Source organism: Hippoglossus stenolepis, chromosome 8, assembly GCF_022539355.2.
Source record: "Hippoglossus stenolepis isolate QCI-W04-F060 chromosome 8, HSTE1.2, whole genome shotgun sequence".
NCBI lineage: Eukaryota > Metazoa > Chordata > Actinopteri > Pleuronectiformes > Pleuronectidae > Hippoglossus > Hippoglossus stenolepis.
Window position 1 is genome coordinate 22,086,222 of NC_061490.1, and position 24,406 is coordinate 22,110,627.

Here is a 24,406-nt window from a genome sequence, read left to right on the forward strand (position 1 = left end):
CAGGTTTGATAAACGTTATTTTGAATGATTTATTCAAAAGTCTTTCTGAAATAGATTTTGAAGTATAAACAACTTGAAATGTAGTTAAATAATATACAAATCTTTGTACTAAGACAAAGTTAAACACCCTGACTAGCTTAAAACTAAAACTAATACTTTTATCTTACTTTGTGCTCTGATTTGACATAGTTCTAGTTTTTATTTTTATTTATTCTTTTATTTATTCTTTTATGACAGATTTGTACTCAGATTTTTTTCATTATTCATATTTTGATGTGTTTTTACTTTTTTTGTTATTTGGGAAGCACTTTGTAACGTTGTTTTGAGAAGTGCTATTTAAATAAATCAAGTTATGACAACAGCCACTTTAGTCATGTTGAAATAGACGTTTTCAGTTCAAAGAAATGTTGGATAAGTTTAATGAATGAATTAATTTACACCATAGTTAAAAGAACCCTGTGGTGTTTTTGACATTGTGGAGAAATGTTTTCTTCTTTTGGAACCAGCACGTCTGATCAGTATTTACTTTATACGCAGTAATGTAGAATATATCCTCCTTGTTTATCCATTCACCATCACAAGTGCATCATTCTACTCACATCTGACTTTAACCTCAGCTGGCTGTGACTTTCCACTTCCAATGTCATTGGTGGCTTCACAGCTGTACAGTCCACTGTCAGAGGGACTGGCTGAATTCACCCTGAAGGTCTGAGTCTGAGTCTGTTGGACGATTTCCTCTCTCCCATCAGTCGTCTTCCTCCAGGTGACAGAGCTCACTGGTGGGTTGGACTCGGCAGTACAGCTCAGTGTCAACGACACATTTTCCTTCACATCAAGACCAGGATTGGCTTGAACTGTGACATGTTTGGGACTGTCTGCAGAAACCAAAATATAGAAAACAGAGAACTGTCAGATTTAACCACTGTCCAATATAATGGTCTTTATAATATAGAATGATCCTGCATAATATATGTTTTATGATCCGGCACTTCTGGTCTTCTCCTGGCCCAGGACAAATCTGGACCAAGACACTTGCTATGTGACTGACGGTCCACTAAGAATCAATAAAATGAATTTATCAACTTACATTTAACATTGACTTTAATACTCTATTATATAGCCCGACTTACGACTGAGTAGCAGAGTGAAGCTTTAGCCAAACTGCTCTAGAGTCATAACTGATCTAGAATAGTTCAAACCATCGACTAAAAGTGAAGCCAAAGTGTCTAAGATCTAACCCCCTGGTGCCTGACAAGTATAAATCCTAACCTCATGAATTTTAGTGAATGGGACACGGACCAAACTAAAAACTCAAAATACACATCAACTAAAATGATCTCAAGATGGATTCTGTAGTTTTTATCACTGGTGTCCTGTTCAAATGTTCATTTTCATGTACGTTTGGTTATTAATTATATTTTACGGAGGAGCCTTGGTTGCTCGGGGCGCCAGAACACATTTGTCTACTAATTGTAATTTTATGTATATTCTGAAATGTATTTTAATATTCAGATTTTTATTGTACATACATTCAACAGGATTTCAGGGTCACTTGTAGAAACATCTGTCGGTGAAAGCTTAAGTGGAGAAGTCAGTTAATCTTTAATGCAAATGTTGGAAAAAATATAAAACATTGTTTTCCAAAAGTGGAGAAATAAAATCCTTTTACGTTTTATTAGGGCCAGAAAAACCAACCACATGACTGTCTGAGTCTCCATCTCATGTGGGACTACAGCTAGTTTCTGAAACAAATAAAAACTGAAAGTGGATAAAAACATCATAAGATCACAGAACTTTTTCTTTTTTACTGTAAACGTGTAGATAATGTTCTTTTCAACTTATGTCGGTAATTCCTTCTTCACTCATTTCATTTCTGTTACTGACATTTTAGAGTTGTCTTGTTTTGTTCTCATATCAAGATAGTTGTGAACTTGTGGTTTGAAAACACACCAAGTCATCTCACCTCTACGCAGAATTTGTCATTTATTAAAGTAAATGTAGTTATTTTACAATGGAATATTTGGGCCACATGTTTTTGTTAATCCCAGAGTTCAGTTTCTTTTTTAATAACAACTAAAATATTGATTTTTTTCTGTTTCTGTTTAATTTTATTTGACATTAGCTACTTAACAAATCACTTTTATTCAAAAGAAACCCCAGAACACAAATAAAATATTTTGACTGCAAACATAACAGTGTCTTTATTACATTTTAAATTTTTGAACCTTTTAGTCTGAAATAGGCTGTTTAAGGAAGTCATATCTGGCTCTTTGGGTTCATCTCAGTCTTGAGGAACTACGACATCTGAAGCTGATGTTGGAGTTTTCATTTGGAAAAAGTATTTCCAACTGAATGGAAAAAGGGTTTTAAATTATTATTATTATTATTATTATTATTATTATTTTTAAGTGATCTGGATTCAAATTTTATTCAGAAAAAAATTATCTTTTTCATCCACAAAAATACAGTTTGTAATCAGTGTATATACTGTAAACAAAACTACAAAACACTATATTTTACTCTCGTAGATTAACATCATGAGGAGATAAATAACCATGAAACATTCTTACCTCAGAGGACCCACTTGTATCCAGTCATCACACACAGCCTCACTCCGAGAATGAGACTTTACAGAAAAAGGAAGTTTCACACTTTGAAAGATGCAAAAAAATAAATTAGCATCACTTAGCCTTGCAAACCAGAAAACAGCTTCTTGTAGGTGTTCGGATTACAGTGTGTTACTATTCTCACAGTATCTGCACGCAGATACTTCCTCCACTTCCTCTTTTTGTCGTTGTTTTTGCAAAGTCTGGTTAATCGACACAGAGCAGTTTACAGTACTACATATTGATTTTGAAATTTATGCTCATAGTATTCACAGTGTCTATTTAAAGCGTCATCTAACAATGTGGCGTATCAAAGGAGTTTTACCAAGCCCTTTAAGTCTCGGGGTTTACGCCTCGCTGTCAGACCCGATCGCTCATTTGATTTGTCATCAGGCAGAGATAACTGCTTTCGTCAGGGCCGCACCGCTACACTCGAGTCCACAAGCCACCAGGGGGCGAGATAGCGAACATCCCACACAGATGGTGCAGCGGCCCATACCAGGCTTTGAAGGCCTCCTTTTTCTAGGTGACAGGGCTAGGAGATGGCGTCGGGAGAGCCAGAAGAAGGGCTTAGGCACCGGATCTGGAAGGTCTTTGCCCAAGTCGTCCAGCAGACCAGGGAAGTCAGACTTCTTGGGGTGGAGAGGTCTGACCACACGTGAACACAGGCTGCGTCACCCTGCGAACTCAGTGTTTCAGACTGGCTTTCCTCTTCTCTTCCCAAATCTTCTCTGGATCTCCCACCTGACTAAGAGAACCCAGTACACCGTTTGTCTCTCTGCTTGTATCCCTCAGGTTCAGATAGGGAGGTGTCAGGCACAGGCGGCAGGTCCACAGTGAGTCAGGGTGTTTAGGGTCAGGGTAGCCTGCCCGTCCTCTGAGAGACCCGCAGTCGAAGCAGGGCCGCCCTCATCCCCAGGTCGAGGCCACGGAGGAGTTGATGAAGGAGTCTTTTCCATCTACCGCGGTTTCCACCACAGCCAAGTTGATCCTACTAGTCAAGAGATCTTCCACCGCATCCCTGACATCTGATAACTTATTGCTGTCTATGGATTCTTTCAGGGTCTCAGGAAGCTCAGACCTTTGAAAGCATCAGCCATTTCTGCAGAGAGACACAGAGTGAATTATTAGAAGAGTCACAACAGGTCACTTTGATAAAGAACAGATATGATGGATACTATCTATCATCTATCGACTAATTCCACTAATCTCTCTCTATCTATTTAGTCTGTTGCTCTGTGACTTTCATATCTCGAGAAGCGTTCATCTTATCGACTCCTCACGTGACATGTGCATTGTTGGGGCCCAAGGAAGTGCAGTGTGGAATTTGCCGTGATTTGGAAAAACAATACGTTCAATAATAGGCTGATAAGCTTTGAAAAAACAAAGGCAACCAGCGCTCTGCAGCAGGCGGCTAGGGACCCATCAACGGTTCTGTGGGCCAGGTCCCACAGTGACCTTTGGTGCCGTGGCAAATCCGCGTTTACAACTGGCCCTTTGTAGTAGTAATGATAAAGCATTAACTTAGAGGAAACCTGAACTAAAAAGTTAAATAATAATAATATATTAATATTACATTCTTCATTAGTACTGTTAGTGGTGGAAAGTAAACATGTAAATATACTCCAGAACTGTGCATTTCTTGTTTTTTAATTATACTTCTTCTCTACAACTTATGACCCTTCACATGTCTTTAGTTATTCAGGAGAGCATGACACAGACAAATACCTTCATCTGGTAAGTAATCAGCTCCATGCGAGTCCGGACCTCGGTATTATTTAAAAATGCGTGTATGTGGCGGTGGGTGAGTGGTAAGACGGTGGAGTGGATCGTCTTCTCGTAAATATACAAGGTAGCATTAGTGTTAACGTCTCCTGCTCGACCTCAGACCGAATTCGGTGACGTACAGGGGAGATGTCTGATGCCTCCCGAGACAGAGACGCTACTAAGCTTCAGGGTTCACACCCTTCACTTTTGCAGCAGAAGAGAAATATGGAGGACACTTCTTCTTGAAGATGTTGTATTTATTTTCCAACACCTGTAACTTACACTGTCCATCTTTATACTTTCTCTCTCTCTCTCTCTCTCTCTCTCTCTCTCTCTCTCTCTCTCTCTCTCTCTCTCTCTCTCTCTCTCTCTCTCTCCCTTTACCACTCACTCTCTTAAACACATGAAGCACTTTCTTAAAGGAGCAGCTCTACTCTTATAACATGAGGCCAATCAGTGAATTGAACAGAATCTACCCTGCACTGTTTACAATGTAAATATATGAGCTGGAGTTGTTTGTGTTTCTTCACTGAAGACTCAAATGAAGATTTCTTCAGGCACACTTTCCTTTGGGAAGGCACAAGAGGCTGAAGTCAAGCCCAAGAAAGACAGAAGGTGGTGATGATGAGAGAGAAGGACCAATGTTCCCACTGTTCCCACCCAGGACAGAATCAGTGTTATATCACTGTGCTGTTGTTAAGACTGTTCTGATCCTGTTCCAAACAATGTAATAACCACATGTTCTTTGGCAATTAGGAATGGAACTTACAGGCTTAAGGTAAATACACACCCAGCAGGAGGTATCATAATAATATGGTATTTGCTGTACAACACATTTTGTATGTGGATGCACTGTTTTATGATACGTTTCTACAGTTTAAATACAAATGATGCAAACTCAAACACAATGGTAAGTCATTCATGCTCTTGTCCACTGACATGGTTTTAGGCTCCTGTTAGCCTTAATAGCTGCTCCAAACATCTTAAAATGTGCATGTTAGATGGAGGATGCTGCCCTCCGGCTAAGACCTGGCTCCATGGCAACTAAAATACTTACTCATTGATGCACCTGTATGAAAATGTAATAACATCTAATAATATCTAATGTCTCAGAATTTGTACTTTTACTTTGGATACTCGAGTTTAAGTTCAGGATATAGTCATATACTTGATTTTATTTACTTATTACTTAACTCAAAGTAAATCTAAGGTTTACATGGTCCGTTAATAGAAATGCATCACAAGATAATGTCCATTTCATGGCGCAATCGTTTGTGTGTACATACATTCTTCAGAAACCCTTTCACGCTGTGACATGTTCACAAATCCAACAATAATGTCAATAAACTTTAAAGTTTCATCATTTGTTCAACTTGTATTTCATTTTATTTTGAGCTACAGGATATTTACATTTCAGGTGTGTGGGTTTTGGATTAAGTTCACAACACTGGAAAGGACAAAAAAAAACATTCAACTGATGATTCTCAGCATTTCTTGTGAACTGCATGTCATTTTATATAGATTATATAAAAAGTTATTAATACAATCATTACACTCACATTATTTACATTTGAGATTTTGAAATAAGGATTTTAACCGTTTATCCCACATTTTGCTATGTTCACGATTTTCCTCAAAACCTTTAATTAACAGTTGCAAATATTTTATATATTATATTTAGCTCAGTAATGTAACTTCTGTGCCTTCTTGCTAACTAAGTTTTAAAATACTCTTAATGGCAACACGCACGGTTTGTTGTAGCTGCATAGGTTGTTGACCAGCTTACATTACTGTAGATTTACGATTACGACCTATTTTGCTTAACACATGAACTCTTCATACTCTCATGATGACTTCTTACAGATATAAACTTCCTCAGGCCAGGTAGCTGTAAAAGCAGGACGAGAACATCTCGGGTCAAATCCTGACGTCAGAGTAGGAACTCTCATCTTCGTCTGAGCTGCTGGAGTCTCTGTTTGGTGGGTCTGACGTCGGGGCGTCGCTGTGAATGTCACCTATGAATAGTGAGCTCCACTTCACCTTCACTGAATTGTGGTCGTCAAATAGATTTGGAGATGTTGGTGCACGTGCAGTTTGCATTACTAACGTTCTTAGTCCTGCAGGCTCTCTGGTTCATTCTAGGATGAGGAGCGGAGGTAGTTTATAGATTATTTATGGAACAATTTCTGGATTAAATTCAACTAATAGCAAAACATAGAGACTGATATAACGAAATGAGAGGTCACGGTTCCTGACCTTTCTAACTCGCGTTGGCTTGGACACCTTCGCATACACAGGGTCTTCTTCCACCTTTCTTTGCTTGTTCCTTGAAGAACAAATATGAACATGACGTGTGCTGATCAATAACACCTTTGTTGTTCTGGTATTGTTACACAAAGATTAAATTCTCACTTTATCTTATTCTTAAAGTGCAGAGAAGTGAAGTTGACATAATCGCCATCGGTGTTTCCAGCTTGCTGTCTTGTGGGGTTTTGTGCAGAGGCAGCCTGAGCAGACAGAAAACATCAGTGATTATCAAGCAGCAACTGAATCGCTTCACTCATGCTCTAAAATGGATGCTGTACAGGTTGTCTTTTAATTAATGGCCCCCAGTATACTGAGATATAAGTGCACTGATGAACCCAGCTACTGACAGACTGAGTAAAGGGCAGGATATGATACAAGGAGGGAAAGGCAACAGCTTGAACAGTAAAGAACACATCTGCCTGTAGAGCCAGACTAATACTGATGATAGAAGATGGAAGGCAGTAGCTCTACATGGTCAATTTGAGGAGTTGTAGATATCCTGATAGATTATTTATTTACAATTTTTAGATCTAATGTGCACATGTTGTTGTCTTGTTTCAAGATACTTCCACCTCCGTGTAGGAACTCCAAGCCAAGAAACTATTAACATTCTGGGACTTGGAGGCTTTGTAATATCACCATTATAACATGTTTGATTACATATTATTGAGTATGACATAATTTAGAGTATTTAGAAAGAATTAAGTAGTTTTAGCTGTAACAGGTCAGAAGTGATGAAGCAGAGCTTAAATATCCTGAATCTTATACCTATACTCTCCTTAATCACTGTTTCCTACGATTTCCAATATACAAATAGCCAATTAGAAATAGATTTTGAAGTTTCAACAACTGGTAGTTAAATAATATTAAAAAATGTATTGTGCTAAGACAAGGTTCTGACAACAGGCCACCATGACCAGTGTTGGGACCTGGTTTTTTGTGAGACAACACTTCGGTAAGACATGTTCAGTCAAAAGCCTGAAGCAGCATGTTCCCCAGGACTCCAGTCTCCCAGGGCATGCGTCACACAGAGTGTGAGCCCCAGGGACACAGGTTTCAACTCATTGGTCACTCTGGACCCCATGACCTGTGAGGTCACCGGGCCAATATAGGAGCCAGGTCTCCCCTCTTCTGCCTCTTCTGCCCTCTTCCTACAATCCTTCTACAGGAGGAGGCTGTCAGAACCTCTTCTCCAGCTCACATCTTCTCTTTCCATCCAACTCTTGAGAGGAGCACAAAAGAGTGCAGCTTCCAGCTCATCTCACCAGGAAACCTCCTCGCCACTCAATCTCTACCAACGTCCTAGCAGCGTGCGATGTCCGGCATGAAAACTTCAACCAGCAACTGAGCTACATAGCTCAGCAGAAACCAGCAAGACGACACAAAACTTGAACTGCACAGCAACTTCCTTTTCCCCTTTCCACGGACTGGTAACACAACTGGGCTTAATAATTATACTAGGCTAAGCAAGACTGTTTTATTCTATTCTGTGATGTTTAGAAGTTTGAGTTGTGGTGTTGTGGTATTTTGGAGTACAAGTTATTGAAAGTAATGTTAGTCTGTTATGCTCTGCACAGTCTTCGTTGCATCCAATCTAGTAACTTTCTCTAATTTGGCACACACACACGAACACACGCATAACTCTTCACCTCATTATCTCTACGGTCGTAAACATTCAATAGGGGGAAGGTGTTATCTCTTTGGCCAGCCGCCATTTTGGAAACACACAGACACACACACACACATAATATACACACATACCTATCTTTGTTTAGCAATTAGACCGTTAATAATTTGTGTTTATACTTTATTATATTCATAATAAATGTTTTTCTTTCACAAATGTTGTTTTATTAATATTATAAGTGAATTTTGCCAACCTCTACACTGCTCAGAACTCCATATCCTTCAACTTAGCTAACTATCTATATGGTAATTTTGGTTATAGTTATTAATTTAATTGTTAATCAGAGTTCCAAATTTATTAGTTAGAACCTTTATGAGACTTTAGTATTCAATAAATTGGCTATCTTTTCCCTTCCTTTGAAGGTGGTGCTTGAGGTAACTTTAATCAATTAAAGTTATTATTTAATATTAATAATAAAGAATATTCATATTTAATATTTTATTTTGATAAGCAAATTTATTGAATGCGAAAGGCACACCATTTTATGGTATCACGTTTGATGCATTGTAACAACACCAGACACTTTGAATTAAACTCTTTTTTAATATAAAATCTTCTTGAGTTTCACTAAAGTCTCCATATGATTGTTTTAACTTGTTGTTTTTCTTGTTTAAAGTGTCTCAACCTGGGACTCACCTGGGGCAGTTCAAATGCTGTAAACAGCGTTGATGTCGGTCGGAGGCCTGTGAATATAAAAGATATATAAGAATAAACACTTGCACGGAGTGAATGAATATTCTAAATAAACAGGGCAGACTTTCATTGTGCCATTCATGTCTGGAGGATCTAGAAAATAAATGGATACTTTGACTCCAGCATGACAACTAACCCATGTCTGACTCTAACCACACAGTGTTCCTTGTCCTGGGTACGGGACAGTGTGTTGTGTGGGTGTGGTCTTACGTGCTGTCTGGAAGAGGCTGGCGTCGTTGGGCCCCTGGACGCCTCAACTGCTCTGACAAGAGTGCGTCTCTGCTCCTGATAGGCTCCGCAGAGCATTCTCATGTCAGACTCCTCCTCCTGGTACCATTACACCAACTTCTGAAATGATGTACACACACACACACACACAACACACACACACACACACACACACACACACACACACACACACACACACACACACACACACACACACACAAAGGATAATAAAGCTGCAATGCGGAGTTTCAATAAAAGTAGAATGGCTTAAACAAATGTTTCATCACCAGAAAACCAAATAAGAATGTTCTGTTTGTTGTTCCTTGTTGAATAGATTTCTTCCTCCTGTATCTGAAAGCGCAGAAGACATGATGTGGTTTACACATGCCAGACCATCTCTGAAATGTATTTATTTAATCAAATGCACTTCTTATTCATTCACCTTAAAACTACAATGATTAAAATGATAATCATCAGGACAAACAGAGCAGGAACGAGGAACTTCAGGATGTGCAGATAGTTTCCTGGTTAGAGAGGAGCATCATATAGAGCTTGACCTTTGACCCTTATTTTAAAAAATCAAATCAGTTACTCCTTGATTCTAATTGTGTGTTGTCTGCGAAGGACATTAGGACATGGGGCGTATGAATGGGGCTTAACCAGAAAACATGTTTGATATAAACCTCCCACATGTCTACACGAGCAATAAAACACACAGTTATAAGACCTTGAAATTCACTCACGTTCAAACAGATGGGCAGGGATCAGACAAACTTTGGTCTGCTTCATTTTCTTGTTTGACGCAGTAGTAGACTCTGGCTGGTTTGAGTACACTGTGTGGTTTGATCTTTCAGTTTAAGTTCATCCTTTTCCTCGCCTGACTCTTCCTGTACCATGAGTAGTGGTGGACTGGAAAGCTGTGACTGATGCAGCTCAGCATCACCGGAGCTCCTCACGTCAAGCTCCTGCTACTCTGGCGACTCCGTGATGTTTGTGTGTTTGGAGAAACTAGCCGGGAAATTCAAGAGAAAAGAACTTAAGCGTCATTTTCTGAACATCACCAAAGATCAAGCATGAATAACAACAAATGAAGTGACATTATTGCTGCTCTTTAAAGCCAGACTGAGAAGAATGAAACTTATTTAGGGAAACAGTTAATGGGCATTAAAACAATAAAGATAAAACAGACTGGCTTTAGATTCACCTGGTGGAAACTTTCAATGTTTTCTCAACAATTTCTCTTTGAAACAAACAACAGCCACTGATTTTAGGTTACTGTTCCTTTTTAACTATTATTTTTGATCAGGTTTGCTAAACGTTATTTTTGAACAGCATCACATTGTGGAGTAATGTTTTCTTCTTTTGGAACCATACGTCTGATCAGTTTTTACTTTATACGCAGTAATGTAGAATATATCCTCCTTGTTTATCCATTCACCATCACAAGTGCATCATTCTACTCATCAGCTTTAACCTCAGCTGGCTGTAGGCTTTCCACTTCCAATGTCATTGGTGGCTTCACAGCTGTACAGTCCACTGTCAGAGGGGACTGGCTGAATTCACCATGAAGGTCTGAGTCTGAGTCTGTTGGACGATTTCCTCTCTCCCATCAGTCGTCTTCCTCCGGGTGACAGAGCTCACTGGTGGGTTGGACTCGGCAGTACGGCTCAGTGTCAACGACATTTTCCTTCACATCAAAACCAGGATTAGCTTGAACTGTCACATTGTTGGGACTGTCTGCAGAAACCAAAAATATAGAAAACAGAGAACTGTCAGATTCTTACTGTCCAATATAATGAATATTTATAATATAGAATGACCCTGAATAATATATGTTTTTATTTCATCAAAATTCATCAGAATTTCAAATTAAATCAATACATAGAGAACAAAGTTGGGGACAAAGCTTTTGAAACAAGAGTCCTGAGGCTCTGAAACAGCCTGAACGAGAGGACAGACAGACTGAGTCAGGAGCTGAAAACATACTTTTATCTTACTTCATTCACTGATTTTACATGAGTCTAGTTTTATTCTTTTATTTATTCTTTTTAGACAGATTTTTTATTTGTTTTTAAATTTATATTCATATTTTGATGTGTTTTCCTTTTTTTTTATTGTTTGGAAGCACTTTATGCGCGTTGATTTGAGAGTGCTATTTAAATAAATCAAGTTATGACAACAGGCCACTTTAGTCATGTTGAAATAGTAGAAGAAAATAAAGCTATTTTCAGAACAAAATGCTCCATTACAAGTACAGGCCCTGAATTCATAATTTAAATAAGCAGCACAGTAGTTTAGCAGGAGTATTCATTAAGTGGCAAGTGGCACCACGTAACATTACTGGATCATTATTATTGATAATTTATAGATTAAATGACTTCATATAGGGTCTGGTAGTTTATTGATATTTTCTAAGCTCTACAGTTCTTAATCAAATAGACACATTTACTTTAGGTCATTCATTTCTCAGGTGCTATTGTTTCAACTGTCAGACATAATAGTTAAATAGAAAAATACATGAGAAAAGCTACTTTTTCATAGAAAGATTTTTTAAAGGAAGATTTGGTTTGATCTGTTTGGTTGAAAAAAACAGCCGCAGCTGAAACACTCACATTTCACCACCAACGTCTTCTTCTTGCTGTCCTTTGAGCCCTCACTGTTCTGGGCACGGCAGACGTACCAGCAGCGTCGGCTGAAGTCACATTAATCTTGTGGTAGAGAGAGTTGATGGGTGGTAATTAACATTATTTTTGGTGATTATTAAAGACTGATGATTTGTGTTGATCCTCTTCAAGGTGAGAGTTGACTGTGGGAAACTTTCAACAGTGCAGATGACGGTGATGGTCTGACCTTCTGTGACCTCAGACCTCATAGACAGTATAGGTTCAGTGGGCGGGTCTGTAGAGAGGAAGCAGAATCTTCTTTAAAGAAGGAACATTATGATTTTATTGTTTTTCTTCCAATAAATGAGGTTTGAGGCGCTGCATCTGTAACATGATTCATTTTCATTGATCCGGCACTTCTGGTCTTCTCGTGGCCCAGGACAAATCTGGACCAAGACACTTGCTATGTGAGTGACGGTCCACTAAGAATGTAATAATGTGAATACTATGCAGAAGATTTTAGTTCAGAATTCAAATTAAATCAATACACGAATGGGAAAGAGGTCAAATGACTGAAAATCACAGACACGCCACAAGTTGATGTGGATTTATAGAGCAACCTGAGTGACACTGGTGGACATTTGAGGTTGTGGGAGGATGGAGCCAATCCCAGCTGACTCTGGCTCTGAGAGGTCTCAGCGTATCACAGGGCCGACATCCAGAACAAAATATCCACATTCCCCTGATTTCAGGTTTCAATGAACTTCATCCCAATCTGCCGCATGTCTTTGGACTGTGGGAAGGCGACTGGAGTACTGGGAGAGAACTCATGTAGGCAGGAAACATACAAACTTAACAGGAAGATCACAGCAAAGTTGGGATTCGAACCAGACTTCTTAGAATAATAATAATAATAATCCCCTATAACAGCAGGGTGTAATACCTAAAAGATAGAACATCAATAAAATGAATTATCAACATTTAACCGTGACTGTAATATTCCAGATCAAATATTTGTCCGTGTTGTCCTGTGTTTTGGCATGAAAACACCCTCCCATCATCCTCCTGCTGGCTCTAAACTGAAGGTGGTTCTTTCCTTAACTTGATGAGTCTGTGGCCTGTGTCCGGTCGATCTGAGTCACATCTTGAATGTGAGGAGTTTGAAGGACATGAACTTGAAGTGGAGCATGTGAGTGTGACCTCGTCGGACTCCACCACGACAGCTGGTCCCTCAAAAGTGAGCGGGCATCGGTTTACTGAGAATATGAAAGCAAGAGAAATGTGATGATGCGTCTACACAACAGCTAAATTCAAATTGTACAGTGTCACTGAGAAGACGTTATTTTAATAGAAGCATTTTTAAAGGTGTAGCCGACTTGACTGGGAAACTATGTAGAGTGAAGCTTAGCCAAACTGCTCTAGAGTCATAACTGATTTAGAATAGTTCAAACCATCGACTAAAAGTGAAGCCAAAGTGTCTAGATCGCCACCTGGTGCCTGACTGCGGTATAAATCTCAGCTCCTGAATTTTAGTGAATGGGACATGGACCAAACTAAAAAGTCAAAATACACATCAACTAAAATTATCTCAAAGATGGATTCTGTAGTTTTTATCACTGGTGTATGTTTAAATGTAAATTTTTCACGTACGTTTGGTTATTAATTAATAAATGTTCGTTGCTCGGGGCATGGATTTATTTAATCTAACTGTTGTAATGTTATGTATATTCTGAAATGTATTTTAATATTCAGATTTTTGTTATACATACGGTAACATCGGGGTCACTTCTTCAGATGACCAAGTTTTCCACCTACGAATCTCAAAATACTCGTGTCCTTCTTCTCAGGTCTGAATCAAAATACTGCACAGTGGCTTGACCAGGCAGAGTAACTATTCCTCCAACTTGAAGATGAAGAACCGATGTATTTCACTCTGTTTACCAAAGTCAGGACTAACCCGGTCGTGTCCAAGGTGTTTGTGCTGTAAATGACAGTGGATGTAAAGTCTTTTCGCAATAGGCCCATCGTCCTATCTTTCATCCAGAAACCAGTTTGCATCATGATCATCAACATCTCTTGTGACTTGGCATTTTAATTTCAGAGCAGGATCCCTCAGTAGCTGGCATTAGCCAGGTTCTGGTTTTAAAGGGACTTATAGGTTGCCCAGCCAGAAACATCTGTCGGGTGAAAACACAAGTGGAGAAGTCAGTTGTGCTAATTCCGAAAAAATAAAAACCATTGTTTTCAAAGTGGAGAAATAAAATCCATACGTTTTATCAGGGCCAGAAAAACCACCCACGTGACTGTCTGAGCCTCCATCTCATGTGGGACTACAACTGGATTTCTGAAACAAATAAAAACTGAAAATTGGATAAAAACATCATAAGATCACAGAACTTTTTCTTTTTACTGTAAAACGTGTGATCAATGTTCTTTGGCTGTCTCCAAATTTCCTTCTTCCTCTCTTCATTTCTTTTACTGACAGTTATAGAGTTGTCTTTGTTTGTTCCTCATATCAAAGATGGTTGTGAAATTGTGGTTTGGCTTACAAAAGTCACCTCACCTCTACGCAGAATTTGTCATTTATTAAAGGGAAATTAAAATAATTATTTTAAAATGGAATATTTGAATGCCATGTTTTTGTTAATCCAAGTTCCAGTTTCTTTTTCCTTTAATAACTAAAATATAGTTGTTTTCTGTTTTCTTTTTTAATTTTATTTGACATTAGCTACTTATTTCAAATCACTTTTATTCAAAAACCCAGAACACATATAATATATTTTGACTACAACCTAACAGATATCTTTGAATGGATATGTTGCCAAGTCATATCCGAAACAGGACTGTCTCAGTGTTTCAGTTGACATCTGTGAAACTGATGTTTGGAGTTTTCATTTGGAAAAAGTATTTCAACTGAATGGAGGAAAAGTTTAAATTATGTAATCAGTGTATATACTGTGAACAAAACTTCTGAGCATTATATTTTATTATAATAGTTCGATAAATAACCATAGAAGCTTGTTCTTACCTCAGAGGACCCACTTGTATCAGTCTGTCACACACAGCCTCATTCCGAGAATGAGACTTTACAGAAAAAGGAAGTTTCCACACTTTGAAAGGGGGTGCAAAAAAATATTTAGCATCCCCTATCATGCAAGCCAGAAAACAGCTTCTTGTAGGTGTTCAGATTACAGCGATAGCGTTCGCAGCATCTCACAGTATTTGCACCCAGATGCACTTCCTCCCACTTCCTCTTTTTGTTGTTGTTTGTGGTGAAGTCTTGTTAACAGGCACAGAGCAGTTTTCAATTACTACATATTTATTTGGAGAATTTATGCTCATAGTATTTACAGTGTCTCTATTTAAAACTTCATCTAACAATGTAGAAAACGTATCAAAGGGTTTTGTGAAGGAGACGAATAAACATAAAAGTGCAGGTGAACAACACGTGAACAGGAAACATCGCACAAGAGAAAAGCATTTCCTCTCTCCCGAGCTGCAGCCACGATCTTCGGCATGACGCCCATTTCATCAATGGCGCCGTTCAGAACTTGCAGCATGGCGGTGAAGGCTGACTGGCATAGCAGGCGTGTCTGGGCATGGCCATCTCCACCAGCTTGACAGCACCGTGGCCAAGTCTGTTCTGCCGCCGCCAACCGCCGCTTCACTTCCCCTTCAGTAACCTCCTGACAGCGCACCAGTCCGCAGCCCTTTAAGTCTCGGGGTTCCACGCCTAAGCTGTCGGACCAGTCGCTCGACTGATTTGTCATCGGGCACAGAGATAACTGTGCTTTCGTCGAGATCGCACCGCTACCTCGGAGTCCACCATAGAAGCCACCAGGGAGGCGGGAATGGCGAACATCCCACCAGATGGCGATCAGCGGCCCATGCAGAGCTTTGAAGGCCTCCTTTCTGGGTGACCAGAGGCTGAGGTGAGCATCGGGAGAGCCAGGAAGGGCTTGGGCTCGGATCTCTGGAGGTCTTTGCCCAGTAGATCCATGAACCAGGAAATCAGACTTCTCCAGGGTGGAGGGTCTGACCACGTAGACTTTAGGCTGCATCACACCCTGCGACCTCAGTGTTTCCAGACTGGCTTTCCTCTTCTCTGCCAGGCTCTTCTCTGGATCTCCCACCGAAGCTAAGAGAACCCAGTACACCGTTTGTCTCTGCAGTGAGCGGGCTTCCAAGAACAGCTGCACACTGTTGGGATGGGGCGTATGTGTGAATGCCATGAAGACAGCGTTGTAGCGGAGGAATTTAACTCTATCCATGTATCCCTCAGGTTCGAATGGGGAGGTGTCGGGCACAGGCGGCAGATCCCACAGGCGAAAGTCAGGGTGTTTAGGGTCAGGGTAGCCTGCCACGTCCTCTGAGGCCACGGGGGTCGAAGCAGGAGCCGCCCCTCATCCCCGGGTCCGAGGCCACGGAGGAGTTGATGAAGAGTCTTTTCCATACCACGGTTTCCCACCACAGCCAAGTTGATCCTACTGATCAAGAGATCTTCCACCGCGTCCCTGACATCTGATAACTTATTGCTGTCTATGATTCTTTCAGGGTCTCAGGAAGCTCAAGCCTTTGAAAGCATCAGCCATTTCTGCAGAAGACATAGAGTGAATTATTAGAAGAGTCACAACTGGTCCCTTTGATAAAGAACAGATATGATGGATACTATCTACTTTCATCTATCGGCTAATTCCACCTAATCTCTCTCTATCTATTTAGTCTGTTGGTCTGTGACTTTCATATCTCGAGAAGCGTTCATCTTATCGGCTTCACACGTGACATGTGCATTGTTAAGGGCCCAAGGAAATTGCAGTGTGAATTTGCCGTGATTTGGAAGCGCAATACGTTCCATGTAGGCTGATAAGCTTGAATAAACAGGCGACCAGCGCTCTGCAGCAGGGCGACTGGGACCCATCAGCGGTTTTGTGGACTGGAGTCCACACAGTCGGCCTTTAGTTGCGGTAGCCGTCAATTGAGCACGTTTACAACTGGCACACGGCAACAATAGATAAAACAGGTGTCTTTGCAGTAGTAATGATAAAGCATTAACTTAGAGGAAACCTGAACTAAAAAGTTAAATAATAATAATATATTAATGTTACATTCTTCAGCAGTACTGTTAGTGGTGGAAAGTAAACATGTAAATATACTCCAGAACTGTGCATTTCTTGTTTTTTAATTACACTTCTTCTCTACAACTTATGACCCTTCACATGTCTTTAGTTATTCAGGAGAGCAGGACACAGACAAATACCTTCATCTGAAGTAAAGTAATCAGCTCCATGCAGGTCCGGACCTCGGTATTATTTTAAAAATGCGTGTATGTGGGCGGTGGGTGGTGGAGTGGATCATCTTCTCGTGAATATACAAGGTAACGTAGTGTTAACGTCTCCTGCTCGACCTCCAGACCGGGTCGGTGACGTACAGGGGAGATGTCTGTTCTCCTCCCGGGCTGAAGCAGCTTCTCGCTTCAGGGTTCACACCCTTCACTTTTTGCAGCAGTAGAGAAATAACGGAGGACACTTCTTCTTGCCTGGAGAAGATGTTGTATTTATTTTCCAACACACTGTAACTTACACTGTCCATCTTTATACTTTCTCTCTCTCTCTCTCTCTCTCTCTCTCTCTCTCTCTCTCTCTCTCTCTCTCTCTCTCTCTCTCTCTCTCTCTCTCTCTCTCTCTCTCTTCACCACTCACTCTCTTAAACACATGAAGCACTTTCTTAAAGGAGCCGCTCTACTCTTATAACACGAGGCCAATCAGTGAATTGACGGACAGAATCTACCCTGCACTGTTACAATGTAAATATATGAGCTGGGTTGTTGTGTTTCTTCACTGAGACTCAAATGAAGAGATTTCTTCAGACACACTTTCCTTTGGGAAGGCACAAGAGGCTGAAGTCAAGCCCAAGAGAGAAAGACAGAAAGGTGGTGATGAGAGAAGGACCAGTGTTCCCACTGTTCCCACCCAGGACAGAATCAGTGTTATATCGCTGTGCTGTTGAATACAAAGACTGTTCTGATCCTGTTCAAACAATGTAATAACCACATGTTCTTTGGCAATTAGAATGGAACTTACAGGCTCAAGGTAAATACACACCCAGCGGAGGTATCATAATAATATGGTATTTACTGTACAACACATTTTGCTTATGTGGATGCACTGTTTGAGACACGTTTCTATAGTTTAAATACAAAATGATGCAAACTCAAACACAATGGTAAGTCATCTATGCTATTGTCCACTGACATGGTTTTGAAGCTCCTGTTAACCAATAGCTGCTCCAAACATCTTAAAATGTGCATATTTAGATCGGGGATACTGCCCTCCGGCTACGGGCCTGGCTCCATGGCAACTAAAATACTTACTCATTGATGCACCTGTATGAAAATGTAATAACGTATCTAATAATATCCTAATGTCTCAGAATTTGTACTTTTACTTTGGATACTCAAGAGTTTAAGTTCAGGATATAGTCATATACTTGATTTTATTTTACTTATTACTTAACTCAAGTAAATCTAAGGTTTACATGGTCCGTTAATAGAAATGCATCACAAGATAATGTCCATTTCATGACGCAATGCGTTTTGTGTGTACATGCATTCTTCAGAAACCCTTTCACGCTGTGACATGTTCACAAATCCAACAATAATGTCAATAAACTTTAAAGTTCATCATTTGTTCCAACATATTTCATTTTATTTTGAGCTACAGGATATTTACATTTCAGGTGTGTGGGTTTGGATTAAGTTCACAACACTGGAAAGGACAAAAAAAAACATTCAGCAGTGATTCTCAGCATTTCTTGTCTAACTGCATGTCATTTATATATATAGATTATATAAAAAGTTATTAATACAATCATTTTACACTCACATTATTTACATTTTAAGTTGCAAAATAAGGATTTTAACCGTTTATCCCTCACATTTTGCTATGTTCACTATTTTCCCCAAAACCTTTAATTAACAGTTGCAAATATTTATATATTATATTTTAGCTCAGTAATGTAACTTCTGTGCCTTCTTGCTAACTAGTTTTAAAATACTCCTAATGGCAACACGCAGGGTTTTGTTGTAGCTGCATAAGGTTTGTTGACCAGCTTACATTACTGTAGATTTACGGCTACGACCTATTTTGCTTAACACATGAACTCTTCAGACTCTCTGTGATGACTTATTGTGAATATAAACTTCCTCAGGCCCGAGGTAGCTGTAAAAAGCAGGACGAGAACATCTCGGGTCAAATCCTGACGTCAGAGTATTAACTCTCATCTTCGTGTGAGCTGCTGGAGTCTCTGTTGGTCGTCTGACGTCGGGGCGTCGCTGTGAATCTCACCTGTGGAAAGTTCAGCTCCACTTCACCTTCACTGGTGTGGTCGTCAAATAGATTTGGAGATGTTGGTGCACGTGCAGTTGCATTACTAATGTTTTCATAGTCCTGCAGGCTCTCTGGTTCATTCTAGGATGAGAGTGGAGGTAGTTTATAGATTATTTGTGTGACAATTTCAATAAAATTCATACAAGACTCACATCTGATTCTTTTAGGACTTGCAGACATTTTCCTTGATTTAATTGTTTTGTTTGTTGCACAGAATAAATGGGTAAAGGGGAGGTTTCATCTCCTGACGATTTTTGTTTCCTCTAACCACATGATTATGAAGCAGCAACTGAATCGCTTCACTCATGCTCTAAAATGGATGCTGTACAGGTTGTCTTTTAATTACTGGCCCCAGTATACTGAGATATAAGTGCACTGATAGACAGCTACTGACAGGGCAAACAGTGAGGGCAGGATATGGAAGTACAAGGAGGGAAAAGCAACAGCTTGAACAGTAAAAGACATCTGCCTGTAGAGCCAGACTAATACTGATGATAGAAGATGGAAGGCAGTAGCTCTACATGGTCAATTTGAGGGGTTGTAGATATCCTGATACATTATTTATTTATAATTTTTAATTCTAATGTGCACATGTTGTTGTCTTATTTCAGATACTTGCATCGTGTGAACTCAAAATAAAACAAATAACACATTCTGGGACTTCGGAGGCTTTGTAATATCACCATTAAAACATATTTGATTACATATTATTGAAATTATGACATAATTTAGAGTTTTTAGAAGAATTAGTAGTTTTACAGCTGTAACAGGTCAGAAGTGATGAAGCAGAGGCTTAAATATCCTGAATCTTATACCTATACTCTCCTTAATCACTGTTTCCTACGATTTCCAATATACAAATAGCCAATTAGAAATAGATTTTGAAGTTTCAACAACTGGTAGTTAAATATTTTTTTAAATCTAATGTGTTAAGACAAGGTTCTGACAACAGGCCACCATGACCAGACACTTTGAATTAAACTCTTTTTAATATAAATCTTCTTGAGTTTTACTAAAGTCTCCATATATGATTGTTTTAACTTGTTGTTACACACACACACACACACACACACACACACACACACACACACACACACACACACACACACACACACACACACCACACACACCACACACACACACACACACACACACACACACACACACACACACACACACACACACACACAAGATGAGTCACTTCTGTCCAGATGTTTTCAATAAAGAAGTAGAACGGCTTAAACAAATGTGTCATTACCGAAAAACCAGAAGGGGATTTGGTGTTTGTTGTTCCTTGTTGAACAGATTTCCTCCAGTATCTGAGAACATAGAGGGACATGATGTGGTAAAACATGCCAGACCATCTCTGAAATGTATTTATTGAATTTGATCAAATGCACTTCTTATTCATTCACCTTAAATTCACAACAATTACACTGATAATCATCAGGAGAAGTAGAGCAATAACGAGGAACCTCAGGTTCTCCAGATAGTCTCCTGTGGTTAAAAGAGAGAGAGCATCATATAGACACTGAGTTGTGAACATGTAGAATTAGTTTAAACTTTATTCGATGTGCAGAGATTTATTTCAGACTGAACTAGAAATACTGTACTGCAGTTGTTTACCTCCACCAACCAAGATTCTGATGAGGCCACTGTGACCTTTGACCACTGATATCTAATCAGTTCACATCTTTGAATTCTCATCGAAAGTTGAGGAATTTCTCTAAAGGCAGTTTTGTAAAATGACTTTCAAGAGGCCAAAAAACGTGTTTTGTGAGGCCACTGTGACCTTGACCTTTGACCTTTGGCTACCAAATCAAATCAGTTACTCCTTGAATCTAATTGTGTGTTTGTGCCAAATGTGAAAGGATTCCCTCAAGGAGTTACGTGGATATTGCTTTTACAAGGCAAAAATATGCTTTGTGAGTTCACAGCTTTGTGAGGACACAGTAACCATTGACTGAACATTTTCACTAAGTTTAAAGAAATTCCTTCAAGACCTTCTTGAGATGTCACGTTCACAAACACAGGACGGACGGACGGACGGACAACCAGAAAACTAGTCTGATATAAACCTCCCACATGTCTCCTGAGCAATAAAACACACAGTTATAAGGCCTTGAAACTCACTCACGTTCAAACAGACGGACGGGATCAGACAAACTTTGGTTTACTTCATTTTGTGCGACGCAGTAGTAGACTCCTGACTGGTTTGAGTACACTGTGTGGTTTTGATGCTCGGACACAAGTTCATCCTTTTCCTCGCCCTGACTCTTCCTGTACCATGAGTAGAGGTGGACTGGGGGAAAGATGTGACTGATGCAGCTCAGCATCACGGAGCTCCTCCCGTCAGGCTCCTGCTTCTCTGCCGACTTCATGATGTTTGTGTGTTTTGGAGCAACTAGCCGGGAAATTCAGGAGAAAAGACAACGTCATTTTCTGAACATCATCAAAGATCAAACATGAATAACACAACAAATGAAGTGACATTATTGCTGCTCTTTAAAGCCAGACTGAGAAGAATGTGAAACTTATTTAGAACCAGTTAATGGGCATTAAAACAATAAAAGATAAAACAGACTGGCTTTAGATTCACCTGGTGAAACTTTCAATGTTTTTCTCAGCAATTTCTCTTTGAAACAAACTACAGCCACTGATTTTAGGTTACTGTTCCTTTTTTAACTTCAATATTTTTGATCAGGTTTGATAAACGTTATTTTGAATGATTTATTCAAAAAGTCTATCTGTAATAGATTTTGAATATAACAACAATTTATTTAATATACAAATCTTTTGTACTAGACAAGTTGGACAAGCTTTTGAACAAGAGTCTGAGGATCTGAACAGCCTGAACGAGGACAGACACAGACTGAGTCAGGCTGAAAACAAACTTTATCTTACTTCATTCGCTGATTTTACGTAGGTCTAGTTTTATTCATTGTTCTTTCTGACAGATTTTGTATTTGTTTTTAATTTATATTCATATTTTGATGTGTTTTTACTTTATTTGTTATTAAGCACTTTGTAATGTTGTTTGAAGTGCTATTAAATAATTACAGCACAGTCATGTAAATAACGTTTCAGTTCAAAGAATGTTGGATAAGTTTAATGATATTAATTACATAGTAAAGAACCCTGTGGTGTTTTTGATTGTGGAGTAATGTTTTCTTCTTTTTGGAACCAGCACGTCTGATCAGTATTTACTTTAGACGCAGTAATGTAGAATATATCCTCCTTGTTTATCCATTCACCATCACAAGTGCATCATTCTACTCACATCTGACTTTAACCTCAGCTGGCTGTGACTTTCCTCTTCCAATGTCATTGGTGGCTTCACAGCTGTACAGTCCACTGTCAGAGGGACTGGCTGAATTCACCCTGAAGGTCTGAGTCTGAGTCTGTTGGACGATTTCCTCTCTCACATCAGTCGTCTTCCTCCAGGTGACAGAGCTCACTGGTGGGTTGGACTCGGCAGTACAGCTCAGTGTCAACAACACATTTTCATTCACATCAAGACCAGGATTGGCTTGAACTGTCACATGTTTGGGACTGTCTGCAGAAACCAACAATATAGAAAACAGAGAACTGTCAGATTTAACCACTGTTCCTAATATAATGGTCTTCATAATATAGAGTGATCCTGCATAATATATGTTTTTTATTTCATCAGGGTGTAAATCAAGGTAAGTTTGGAGATAGTGGACTAGGGAGCACAATAACATGCAAACCTGTGAAAACAATACATTGAATTACAGAATCACACCACACATTATCAAAAATTGAGGTGTTGAATTATATCAAAAGAACATTTAAAACTCAAAGTCAAAGGCTTCATATCAACACAATTGTACTTTACTCTGGTGGAAGAATTACAAGAGATTTAAGTACTTTAGGTCATTAATTTCTCAGGTGCTTTTGGTTCAACTGTCAGAAGTAATAATTAATTAAAATGGCCTGAAAAATACATGAGAAAAATCTACTTTTGCATCGATAGTTTTTAAAGGAAAGTTTTGGTTTGAGGTGTTTGGATGAAAAAAGTGGCAGCTGAAGTAAGTCGTCCAGGCAGGATTGGCATCGGTGTCACAGGTTAACGTGAGAGAGCGACCAACTTTCACTTGGTTATCAGAAGAGCCACTGACAGAAGTACATGTCTTCCTCGGCTTATCTGGAAAAAGGACCCAAGTGAAATAGCCTTTATCTCAACAACAGGTGAATCTGAAACAGAAGCTTCTTTCAGGTTAATTCACAACCCAGATAGCACACGGATGTGGGCCACTTCAGACAATGATCCAGCACTTCTGGTCTTCTGTGGCCCAGGACAAATCTGGACCAAGACACTTGCTATGTGATGACGGTCCACTAAGAATGTAGTATTGTGAATACTATGCAGAAGATTTTAGTTCAGAATTCAAATTAAATCAATACATGAGTGAAACAAGAGCCCTGAGGCTCTGAAACAGCCTGAATGAGGACAGACAGCAGACTGAGTCAGAGCTGAAAACAAACTTTCATCTTACTTCATTCATTGATTTTGGCTGGGAGGTCAGTTTTTATTCTTTTATTTATTCTTTTTATGACAGATTTGTAATTTGTTTTAAATTTGTATTCATATTTTGATGTGTTTTTACTTTTTTGTTACTTGGGAAGCACTTTGTAACGTTATTTGAGAAGTGCTACTTAAATAAATCAAGTTATGACAACAGGCCACTTTAGTCATGTTGAAATAGACGTTTCAGTTCAAAGAAATGTTGAGGTTTATTAAATTAATTAATTTACACCATAGTTAAAAGAACCCTGTGGTGTTTTTGACATTGTGGAGTAATGCTTTCTTCTTAAACCAGCATGTCTGATCGCATTTACTTTAGACGCAGTAATGTAGAATATATCCTCTTGTTTATCCATTCACCATCACAAGTGCATCATTCTACTCACATCTGACTTTAACTCAGCTCGCTGTGACTTCTCTTTCCAATGTCATTGTTGGCTTACAGCTGTACAGTCCACTGTCAGAGGGACTGGTTGAATTCATCATGAAGGTCTGAGTCCGAGTCTGTTGACGATTTCCTCTCTCCCATCAGTCGCCTTCCTCCAGGTGACAGAGCTCACGGTGGGTTGGACTCGGGCAGT

General features: G+C 39.4%; 1 protein-coding gene, 1 long non-coding RNA gene and 1 other non-coding gene across 3 annotated transcripts; all 3 read right to left on the reverse strand.

The window, feature by feature from the left end:
* Nucleotides 1-1,544: 1,544 nt before the first annotated feature.
* LOC118113352 lies at nucleotides 1,545-15,192 on the reverse strand. The gene is made up of 3 exons (XR_007032878.1): nucleotides 14,920-15,192; nucleotides 14,162-14,251; nucleotides 1,545-1,564 (listed from the first exon to the last, which is right to left on the reverse strand). It is a non-coding gene; the product is annotated as an uncharacterized LOC118113352 (transcript).
* On the reverse strand, nucleotides 9,608-10,058 carry LOC124852256. Its single transcript, XR_007032881.1, has 3 exons — nucleotides 10,032-10,058; nucleotides 9,731-9,812; nucleotides 9,608-9,639 (listed from the first exon to the last, which is right to left on the reverse strand). It is a non-coding gene; the product is annotated as an uncharacterized LOC124852256 (long non-coding RNA).
* Nucleotides 15,193-15,261: 69 nt separating the features above from the next.
* Nucleotides 15,262-17,480, reverse strand: LOC118113375 (interferon-inducible GTPase 5). The gene is given in 9 exon segments (XM_047340861.1): nucleotides 15,262-15,265; nucleotides 15,360-15,465; nucleotides 15,468-15,529; nucleotides 15,531-15,578; nucleotides 15,580-15,662; nucleotides 15,664-15,844; nucleotides 15,846-16,290; nucleotides 16,293-16,438; nucleotides 17,296-17,480. Coding segments are annotated over 9 exon segments (1,260 nt in total).
* Between the last annotated feature and the right edge of the window lie 6,926 nt (nucleotides 17,481-24,406).